This window comes from Amia ocellicauda, chromosome 11, assembly GCF_036373705.1.
Source record: "Amia ocellicauda isolate fAmiCal2 chromosome 11, fAmiCal2.hap1, whole genome shotgun sequence".
Taxonomy (NCBI): Eukaryota; Metazoa; Chordata; class Actinopteri; order Amiiformes; family Amiidae; genus Amia; species Amia ocellicauda.
Window position 1 is genome coordinate 17,570,576 of NC_089860.1, and position 10,474 is coordinate 17,581,049.

General features: G+C 38.8%; 3 protein-coding genes across 3 annotated transcripts; all 3 read right to left on the reverse strand.

Moving 5' to 3' along the window:
- Window positions 1-743: 743 nt before the first annotated feature.
- LOC136762721 (protocadherin alpha-C2-like) lies at window positions 744-3,375 on the reverse strand. The gene has a single exon (XM_066716281.1). It carries the CDS (start codon window positions 3,321-3,323, stop codon window positions 744-746), a length of 2,580 nt encoding a protein of 859 aa, XP_066572378.1. The 5' UTR covers window positions 3,324-3,375.
- Window positions 3,376-4,385: 1,010 nt separating this feature from the next.
- LOC136762722 (protocadherin alpha-C2-like) lies at window positions 4,386-7,021 on the reverse strand. The gene has a single exon (XM_066716283.1). It carries the CDS (start codon window positions 6,822-6,824, stop codon window positions 4,386-4,388), a length of 2,439 nt encoding a protein of 812 aa, XP_066572380.1. The 5' UTR covers window positions 6,825-7,021.
- An 851-nt stretch (window positions 7,022-7,872) lies between these two features.
- On the reverse strand, window positions 7,873-10,473 carry LOC136762723 (protocadherin alpha-C2-like). Its single transcript, XM_066716284.1, has one exon. It carries the CDS (start codon window positions 10,327-10,329, stop codon window positions 7,873-7,875), a length of 2,457 nt encoding a protein of 818 aa, XP_066572381.1. The 5' UTR covers window positions 10,330-10,473.
- Window position 10,474: the final 1 nt, after the last annotated feature.

A 10,474-nucleotide genomic window follows, 5' to 3' on the forward strand; every position in this document is an offset into this window, starting at 1 on the left:
TATGAAAAACCTACAGCATTGGCAAGAGACAAAGTGTAAATGTATACTCTTAGAACTAAGTATTCTGAGTTTGTTCAAGGACAACACAACTTCGTGTTAAATGTATAAATGCACAACACAATAATGTGTATTTTTAACACAATACTATGTGTATTTTTAACACATGAATGCGCTTTTCCCACACAGAATGTCGTTAAAAATACACATTTTTGTGTTTGGTTGATTTTAACACCAAGTTGTGTTGTCCTTGAACAACCTCACAATGCATTAAATCTAATACATCAGTTCTCAGAGTGTAACTGAAGACAAATTTTAATATATATATATATATATATATATATATATATATATATATATATATACGACACTATCTTAGATGTATAATGCAAAACGTCTTCCATGTAAAAACATTTGCTGGTGGAAAACATGATGGTTTCTTTCACTTCCACACATATAACAGACCATTAATTGGAAACGTGACTTCTAGTTAATAGCTTCTTTCTCATGAACTTTATTTCTTCCATCTCATCCCCCACATATACTATTCATATTTTTGAAACTGTTTCTGCAGATGACATTTATATGTACACATTCTCAAACTGGGAATATAAAGGAAAAATTGAATTCATACATATATATTTCACTCTAAGAATATTTGAAAATACAACTTGTTTTTTTTCCATTATTGAGAATGCACTAGAATAATTTACATAACAAACGAACATAATTTATTAATTTATTTCTTAAATGCATAATTGTGTGACTTTAATTAATATTGGAAGGTTGTCCCTCACCTGCAGTGTTGAATTGGCTGAAGTACTTGTCTCTGTCATCCCTGTACTCCTCGGTATGCTGGACACGATGTATCCAGACCCGTTCGGTGCAGGTTGTCTGACCAGCATGTTTCCTTTCCGTGACTCTGCCAGAAACAAACTGTACCAGTAGGCATCGTTGGAAATCAAGGTGGAATCCGCTATCTGAGAGTTCATCGAGTTCCTCTGGCTCACGAAACTGTTCCTACAGGACGGAGCTGGTTGCTTTTGATGCGGTTTCTGACACTTCAGCACGATAATAACTAATATAGTGATCAAGAAGAGAAACGACACTGATCCCAAACCGATAACCAAGTACAGATTCAAATCAGAAAATATATCATATTCCAAAGACACCTCAGTCGGTCCTGACAAAGCTTTGGAAGCGGGATCCAATGTTGATAACTTGATGGTAACAGTAGAAGACAGAGCGGGATCTCCGTTGTCCTTTGCGAGAACAATCAGTCGTTGTTTGCGAGAATCTCTTGGACTAAACATCCTCATTGTCCGGATTTCCCCATTGTACTGGTCCAGACTGAACAAACTAGCGTCAGTAGTTTGTAGGAACTGATATGTAATCCGGGAGTTCTGCACCGAATCAGCGTCAATGGCGATCACCTTCGCAACCAGGTATCCTTTATCAGTAGATCTGGGAATGAGTTCCTCAGCCACAGAGCCGTGTGCGCACCATGGGGACACGATAACTGGCGTGTTGTCATTCTGATCCAGAATAAGGATGTGAACAGTCACATTGCTGCTCAGAGGCGGGACACCAGAGTCTTTGGCTTCAACGTGAAAAAGGAACTCCTTCTCTTTCTCAAAATCAAAAGTCTGCAGTGCGTAAAGTTTGCCGTTCTCTGGATTGATAGAAAAGTATTTAGACATTGAAATGTTCTGAATATCTTTCTCTATGATAGAATATACAAGGTACCGGTTTTCATTAAGGTCTGGGTCAACAGCCGTGACGGAATGTATCATCGATCCTGGAGCATTATTTTCTATGACAGAAATGGTATAGAAAGACTTTGGAAACAGAGGAGGGTTGTCGTTGACGTCCAGTATTTCCAAATTGATTGTTTCGTTATTAGATAAAGGAGGAGAGCCCATGTCTGTAACTATAAAAGTGATATTGTATTCTGAAACCTTTTCCCTATCCAACGGCTCAGATACAATTAAAGCATAATACTTCTCGGACGATTTCTGAAGTTTGAAGGGTAATAACTCGGAAAGTTGAAGATTGATCTTACCATTGTCCCCGGAATCTCGATCACTTACACCGATGAGTGCTATTACAGTCTCTAATGTGACGTTCTCTTTGATGGAACTCTTGAAAGATTTTAAAGATATTTCTGGATAATTGTCATTCATATCAATCACAAATATAATTAACTTACAGTGTCCGGAGAGAGAATTATAGCCTTTGTCTTTGGCTTGTACGTGCATTTCGAACATTTTAATTTCTTCAAAATCGATTATCTCTTTAACCCTAACCTCTCCATTAGCCGAATTCAAATTAAACGTGTCCTGCGTTTTCTCAGACGTGTATAGAGTAAAAGAATATACAATTTCTGCATTGGAGCCGAAATCTAAGTCGGTTGCGTTCAGTTTAATGACAAGGGTTCCTATTGGGGAATTCTCAGTTATATTCACAGTGTACATTTGCTGATCAAACTGAGGGGCGTTGTCATTCGTATCCAGAACACGGACTGTGATGCTGGCTGTGCCGGACTGTGCGGGGACTCCGCCATCGATAGCAGTGAGTATTAAATTATGAACAGCCTGCTCCTCTCTGTCCAGAGCCTTTTTCAAAACCAGATCAGCGAACTTAGACCCATCTCTTCCCGTCTGAATCTCAATAGTAAAATGTTCGCTTTGACTCAGACGGTATGTTTTTACTGAATTCACACCATAGTCAGGATCCACTGCGTTGCTTAATGAGAATCTCTCCCCCGGTGAAGCCGACTCGGTAATATCCAGTCGTATCATATCCCTCCGAAAATGAGGCGGATTGTCATTTACATCTGTAACTTCCAACTCGATGTTAAATATTTGTACTGGATTCTCGATAATGACATCCATTTTCAGAAAGCAGGTAGTCTTGGTAGTAGCACATACACTTTCCCTGTCTATCTTTTGTGTGATATACAGTTCACCCGTGTCTTTGTTCACCTCGACATATTTCTTGCTGGAAATAATATCAAGTCGCATATCGCGTTCGTTCAGACTACTAACATCGAGCCCCAAATCCGCAGCTAGATTTGCTACAACAGATCCTTCTTCCATTTCTTCTGGAATTGAATAGCTAGTGACGGAAAATGCAAAATGCCAGGTCAAAGAGAATAGCAGGAAAAAATACACATACCTCTTCCTGCTGTTCGTAAAAAGCGATGCCATTGTAAGGGAGCTAAATATAATCCAAACTGGAAAACACAAATCCGTAACACCCCTGCAGTTGTAATAGCACACTATTTTGTTTACTGTCTCCTCGATACAAAATATGTAAATACACATTTAGTTCAACGATTACAGAGAGTCTTGTAAGGAGAGGCTCTGCTTCACATAATCCAATGCCCTTCCGATGAATGATAAACCGCAATGGCTTCCTTTTCATTACACTGTGTTTCCAGAAGCGATTCGTTAGTGAACAGCGACACGGTGTGTATGAAGCCAAGTAACACAAGATTATATATAAAGAACGCGCAACTTTTAAATTGGGAAATTAAATATCAGATTGTATGTAACTACTAGTAGTAGTCGTAGTAATGATTACCATTATAATAGTAATCATAAAAATAAAAAATAAAAATAATAATAATAATAATGTGTTATTTCATATATACCTTTCAAATTAATCCCAAAGTTCTGTACAGTGTAATACATTGTCAATTCAAACATTAAAATGCAAAAAAAGTATTCAATATCGATATGAAAGTGCTTACAGAATCACTGTCCCTTATGACCTTCAGAAGATCGTTCCACAGCCTTGGACCAAAACCTGAAAACGGTCTTTCCCCAATCCAGCAACGTTTCCAAATTGAATACACGTTACGGATTGGAATGAAATTGACCAACAGACTTTGATAAAAGTGTTCCTATCCCGTAGAGAGCCCTTAAAACCAAAAGCAGAGCAAAATTAAACAATCTGAACTCCATTGGAAGCCACTGTATCCTAACCAAAGCTGTAATTAAGATAAGAATAGATCACCGTTTCCAGGCTCAGACGTTAAACACTTCCGTCACTTCCACACACATCCTTATTTTACTTATTCACGTGTTAAATAAAACTCTCATCATTCCTTGGATTAACTTTATTTTCTCACACAATCACTTATATTAAAAAAAAAAAAGTATTGGTATTGTCTTAGTTCTCATCACCTTCAACGCTGGAAGAGGTAGTTAACATGCTTTATATTTACGTCAGCATATTTTTAATGAAAGTGACTTTTATATCACAACATTAACAAAGTTCAATATTTAATCAATGGAATAAACAAAATGAAAAAATAACTTGTATCATTAAAAACCCGTTGAAAAAACACTTGCTTTATAACAATAAATGTATAGCATGTAATTTTATATGAGGAGATGAACGTACGTTACCTGCAGTGTTGAATTGGCTGAAGTACTTGTCTCTGTCATCCCTGTACTCCTCGGTATGCTGGACACGATGTATCCAGACCCGTTCGGTGCAGGTTGTCTGACCAGCATGTTTCCTTTCCGTGACTCTGCCAGAAACAAACTGTACCAGTAGGCATCGTTGGAAATCAAGGTGGAATCCGCTATCTGAGAGTTCATCGAGTTCCTCTGGCTCACGAAACTGTTCCTACAGGACGGAGCCGGTTGCTTTTGATGCGGTTTCTGACACTTCAGCACGATAATAACTAATATAGTGATCAAGAAGAGAAACGACACTGATCCCAAACCGATAACCAAGTACAGATTCAAATCAGAAAATATATCATATTCCAAAGACACCTCAGTCGGTCCTGACAAAGCTTTGGAAGCGGGATCCAATGTTGATAACTTGATGGTAACAGTAGAAGACAGAGCGGGATCTCCGTTGTCCTTTGCGAGAACAATCAGTCGTTGTTTGCGAGAATCTCTTGGACTAAACATCCTCATTGTCCGGATTTCCCCATTGTACTGGTCCAGACTGAACAAACTAGCGTCAGTAGTTTGTAGGAACTGATATGTAATCCGGGAGTTCTGCACCGAATCAGCGTCAATGGCGATCACCTTCGCAACCAGGTATCCTTTATCAGTAGATCTGGGAATGAGTTCCTCAGCCACAGAGCCGTGTGCGCACCATGGGGACACGATAACTGGCGTGTTGTCATTCTGATCCAGAATAAGGATGTGAACAGTCACATTGCTGCTCAGAGGCGGGACACCAGAGTCTTTGGCTTCAACGTGAAAAAGGAACTCCTTCTCTTTCTCAAAATCAAAAGTCTGCAGTGCGTAAAGTTTGCCGTTCTCTGGATTGATAGAAAAGTATTTAGACATTGAAATGTTCTGGATATATTCCTCTATTATGGAATACACAAGATATCTATTTTCATTGAGATCTGGGTCAACAGCCGTGACGGAATGTATCATCGATCCTGGAGCATTATTTTCCATCACTGAAATCGTGTAGAAAGACTTTGGAAACAGAGGAGGGTTGTCGTTGACGTCCAATAGTTCCAATGTGATTGTTTTATTGTTAGATAAAGGAGGAGAGCCCCGGTCTCTGACTATGAAAGTGATATTGAACTCTGGAACCTTCTCTCGATCTAAAGTTTCTGAAACAACCAGCGCGTAATAGTTTTCAGACGATTTCTGAAGTGCAAAGGGCAATAACTGAGAGAGCTGCAGATCAACCTTGCCATTCTCTCCCGAATCTGTGTCGCTTACACTGATTAGCGCTATAACTGTGTCTACTGTAACGTTCTCCTTAATGGGACTCTTAAAAGATTTTAAAGATATTTCAGGATAATTGTCATTCATGTCAGTGATAAAAATAATTAATTTACAATCTCCTGACATTGAATTGGCTCCCTTGTCAGTCGCTATTACATGTATTTCGAACATTTTAATTTCTTCAAAATCGATCATTTCTTTAACTCTAATTTCCCCACTAACTGAATTGAGAATAAACGTTTCCTGCGTTTTATCAGGGGTGTATGGACTAAAAGAATATACAATTTCTGCATTGGAGCCGAAATCTAAGTCGGTTGCATTTAGTTTAATGACAAGGGTTCCTATTGGGGAATTCTCAGTTATATTCACAGTGTACATTTGCTGATCAAACTGAGGGGCGTTGTCATTCGTATCCAGAACACGGACTGTGATGCTGGCTGTGCCGGACTGTGCGGGGACTCCGCCATCGATAGCAGTGAGTATTAAATTATGAACAGCCTGCTCCTCTCTGTCCAGAGCCTTTTTCAAAACCAGATCAGCGAACTTAGACCCATCTCTTCCCGTCTGAATATCAATAGTAAAATATTCGCTTTGACTCAGACGATATGTTTTTACTGAATTCACACCAACGTCAGGATCCGCTGCATTGCTAAGAGAAAACCGTTTCCCCGGTGAAGCTGATTCAAATATATCCAGCTGAATTATTTCCCTCCGAAAGCGAGGCGCATTGTCATTAATATCTTTAATTTCCAATTCAATGTTGAATATTTCTAAAGGATTTTCTATTATTAAATCCATTTTGAGAAAACATGTAACCTTGGCAAAACATAGATGCTCCCTGTCTATCTTTTCTAAGATGTACAGCTCTCCGGTGTCTTTGTTGACCTCCACATATTTCTTGTTAGCGATGATATCAAGCCGCATATCGCGATCGGTTAGACTTCTAACATCGAGTCCCAAATCTGCAGCTAAATTTGCAACAACAGACCCTTCTTCCATTTCTTCTGGAATTGAATAGCTAGTTATAGAAAGCGCAGTTTTCCACATGAAAGAAAATAGCAGGAAAACCCAGACGTACCTTTTCCTGTTGTTTTCAATATAATGTGATGCCATTGTTGCAGAACTGAATATAATCCAATCGGAGAAAATGTGAATGGTGGACAGTTGTGCAGTCGTTTATGATAAACCTGTATTTAGTAATTGTGGGCATTGACAGCAGTCAAATATACTAGCAACACAAACAAATGCCGGTTTCACGGATGAAAACGATATTGAGAAGAAAGCGGCTACAGAATGCAATGTCTTGCCTGCTCTGAGAAATTGAAATGGCCTCTTGTGCATTAGACACTCGCTTCCGGTAGCTATTCTTTGGTGAACAGCGTCACCATGTGTATGCAATCAGTCTAGACAACAAAATATGAAAAACCTACAGCATTGGCAAGAGACAAAGTGTAAATGTATACTCTTAGAACTAAGTATTCTGAGTTTGTTCAAGGACAACACAACTTCGTGTTAAATGTATAAATGCACAACACAATAATGTGTATTTTTAACACAATACTATGTGTATTTTTAACACATGAATGCGCTTTTCCCACACAGAATGTCGTTAAAAATACACATTTTTGTGTTTGGTTGCTTTTAACACCAAGTTGTGTTGTCCTTGAACAACCTCACAATGCATTAAATCTAATACATCAGTTCTCAGAGTGTAACTGAAGACAAATTTTAATATATATATATATATATATATATATATATATATATATATATATATATACGACACTATCTTAGATGTATAATGCAAAACGTCTTCCATGTAAAAACATTTGCTGGTGGAAAACATGATGGTTTCTTTCACTTCCACACATATAACAGACCATTAATTGGAAACGTGACTTCTAGTTAATAGCTTCTTTCTCATGAACTTTATTTCTTCCATCTCATCCCCCACATATACTATTCATATTTTTGAAACTGTTTCTGCAGATGACATTTATATGTACACATTCTCAAACTGGGAATATAAAGGAAAAATTGAATTCATACATATATATTTCACTCTAAGAATATTTGAAAATACAACTTGTTTTTTTTCCATTATTGAGAATGCACTAGAATAATTTACATAACAAACGAACATAATTTATTAATTTATTTCTTAAATGCATAATTGTGTGACTTTAATTAATATTGGAAGGTTGTCCCTCACCTGCAGTGTTGAATTGGCTGAAGTACTTGTCTCTGTCATCCCTGTACTCCTCGGTATGCTGGACACGATGTATCCAGACCCGTTCGGTGCAGGTTGTCTGACCAGCATGTTTCCTTTCCGTGACTCTGCCAGAAACAAACTGTACCAGTAGGCATCGTTGGAAATCAAGGTGGAATCCGCTATCTGAGAGTTCATCGAGTTCCTCTGGCTCACGAAACTGTTCCTACAGGACGGAGCTGGTTGCTTTTGATGCGGTTTCTGACACTTCAGCACGATAATAACTAATATAGTGATCAAGAAGAGAAACGACACTGATCCCAAACCGATAACCAAGTACAGATTCAAATCAGAAAATATATCATATTCCAAAGACACCTCAGTCGGTCCTGACAAAGCTTTGGAAGCGGGATCCAATGTTGATAACTTGATGGTAACAGTAGAAGACAGAGCGGGATCTCCGTTGTCCTTTGCGAGAACAATCAGTCGTTGTTTGCGAGAATCTCTTGGACTAAACATCCTCATTGTCCGGATTTCCCCATTGTACTGGTCCAGACTGAACAAACTAGCGTCAGTAGTTTGTAGGAACTGATATGTAATCCGGGAGTTCTGCACCGAATCAGCGTCAATGGCGATCACCTTCGCAACCAGGTATCCTTTATCAGTAGATCTGGGAATGAGTTCCTCAGCCACAGAGCCGTGTGCGCACCATGGGGACACGATAACTGGCGTGTTGTCATTCTGATCCAGAATAAGGATGTGAACAGTCACATTGCTGCTCAGAGGCGGGACACCAGAGTCTTTGGCTTCAACGTGAAAAAGGAACTCCTTCTCTTTCTCAAAATCAAAAGTCTGCAGTGCGTAAAGTTTGCCGTTCTCTGGATTGATAGAAAAGTATTTAGACATTGAAATGTTCTGGATATATTCCTCTATTATGGAATACACAAGATATCTATTTTCATTGAGATCTGGGTCAACAGCTGTGACGGAATGTATCATCGATCCTGGAGCATTATTTTCTATGACAGAAATGGTATAGAAAGACTTTGGAAACAGAGGAGGGTTGTCGTTGACGTCCAGTATTTCCAAATTGATTGTTTCGTTATTAGATAAAGGAGGAGAGCCCATGTCTGTAACTATAAAAGTGATATTGTATTCTGAAACCTTTTCCCTATCCAACGGCTCAGATACAATTAAAGCATAATACTTCTCGGACGATTTCTGAAGTTTGAAGGGTAATAACTCGGAAAGTTGAAGATTGATCTTACCATTGTCCCCGGAATCTCGATCACTTACACCGATGAGTGCTATTACAGTCTCTAATGTGACGTTCTCTTTGATGGAACTCTTGAAAGATTTTAAAGATATTTCTGGATAATTGTCATTCATATCAATCACAAATATAATTAATTTACAGTGGCCGGAGAGAGACCCTTTGTCTTTGGCTTGTACGTGCATTTCGAACATTTTAATTTCTTCAAAATCAATTATCTCTTCAACCCTAACCTCCCCATTAGCCGAATTCAAATTAAACGTGTCCTGTGTTTTCTCAGACGTGTATAAAGTGAAGGAATAGACGATTTCAGCATTAGAGCCAAAATCTAAGTCGGTTGCATTCAGTTTAATGACAAGGGTTCCTATTGGTGCATTTTCTGTTATATTCACAGTGTACATTTGCTGATCAAACTGAGGGGCGTTGTCATTCGTATCCAGAACACGGACTGTGATGCTGGCTGTGCCGGACTGTGCGGGGAATCCGCCATCGATAGCAGTGAGTATTAAATTATGAACAGCCTGCTCCTCTCTGTCCAGAGCCTTTTTCAAAACCAGATCAGCGAACTTAGACCCATCTCTTCCCGTCTGAATCTCAATAGTAAAATGTTCGCTTTGACTCAGACGGAATGTTTTTACTGAATTCACACCAACGTCAGGATCCACTGCGTTGCTTAATGAGAATCTCTCCCCCGGTGAAGCCGACTCGGTAATATCCAGTTGTATCATATCCCTCCGAAAATGAGGCGGATTGTCATTAATATCTGTAATTTCCAATTCGATGTTAAATATTTGCAGTGGGTTCTCGATAATGACATCCATTTTCAGAAAGCAGGTAGTCTTGGTAGTAGCACATACACTTTCCCTGTCTATCTTTTGTGTGATATACAGTTCACCCGTGTCTTTGTTCACCTCGACATATTTCTTGCTGGAAATGATATCAAGTCGCATATCGCGTTCGTTCAGACTACTAACATCGAGCCCCAAATCCGCAGCTAGATTTGCTACAACAGATCCTTCTTCCATTTCTTCTGGAATTGAATAACTAGTGACGGGAAATGCAAAATCCCAGGTCAAAGAAAATAGCAGGAAAATATACACATACCTCTTCCTGCTGTTCGTAAAAAGCGATGCCATTGTAAAGGAGCTAAATATAATCCAAACTGGAAAACACAAATCCTTAACACCCTTGTAGTTGCATTAGCACACTGTTTTGTTTCCTGTCTCCTCTATATAAAATATATAAATATACCGTTATTTCTACGATTACAGAGAGTCTTGT

Bases quoted from the DNA above. Each gene is read 5' to 3' on its own strand.
- LOC136762721 (XM_066716281.1), bottom strand. From the start codon at position 3,323: ATGTGTATTTACATATTTTGTATCGAGGAGACAGTAAACAAAATAGTG.
- LOC136762723 (XM_066716284.1), bottom strand. From the start codon at position 10,329: ATGGCATCGCTTTTTACGAACAGCAGGAAGAGGTATGTGTATATTTTC.
- LOC136762722 (XM_066716283.1), bottom strand. From the start codon at position 6,824: ATGGCATCACATTATATTGAAAACAACAGGAAAAGGTACGTCTGGGTT.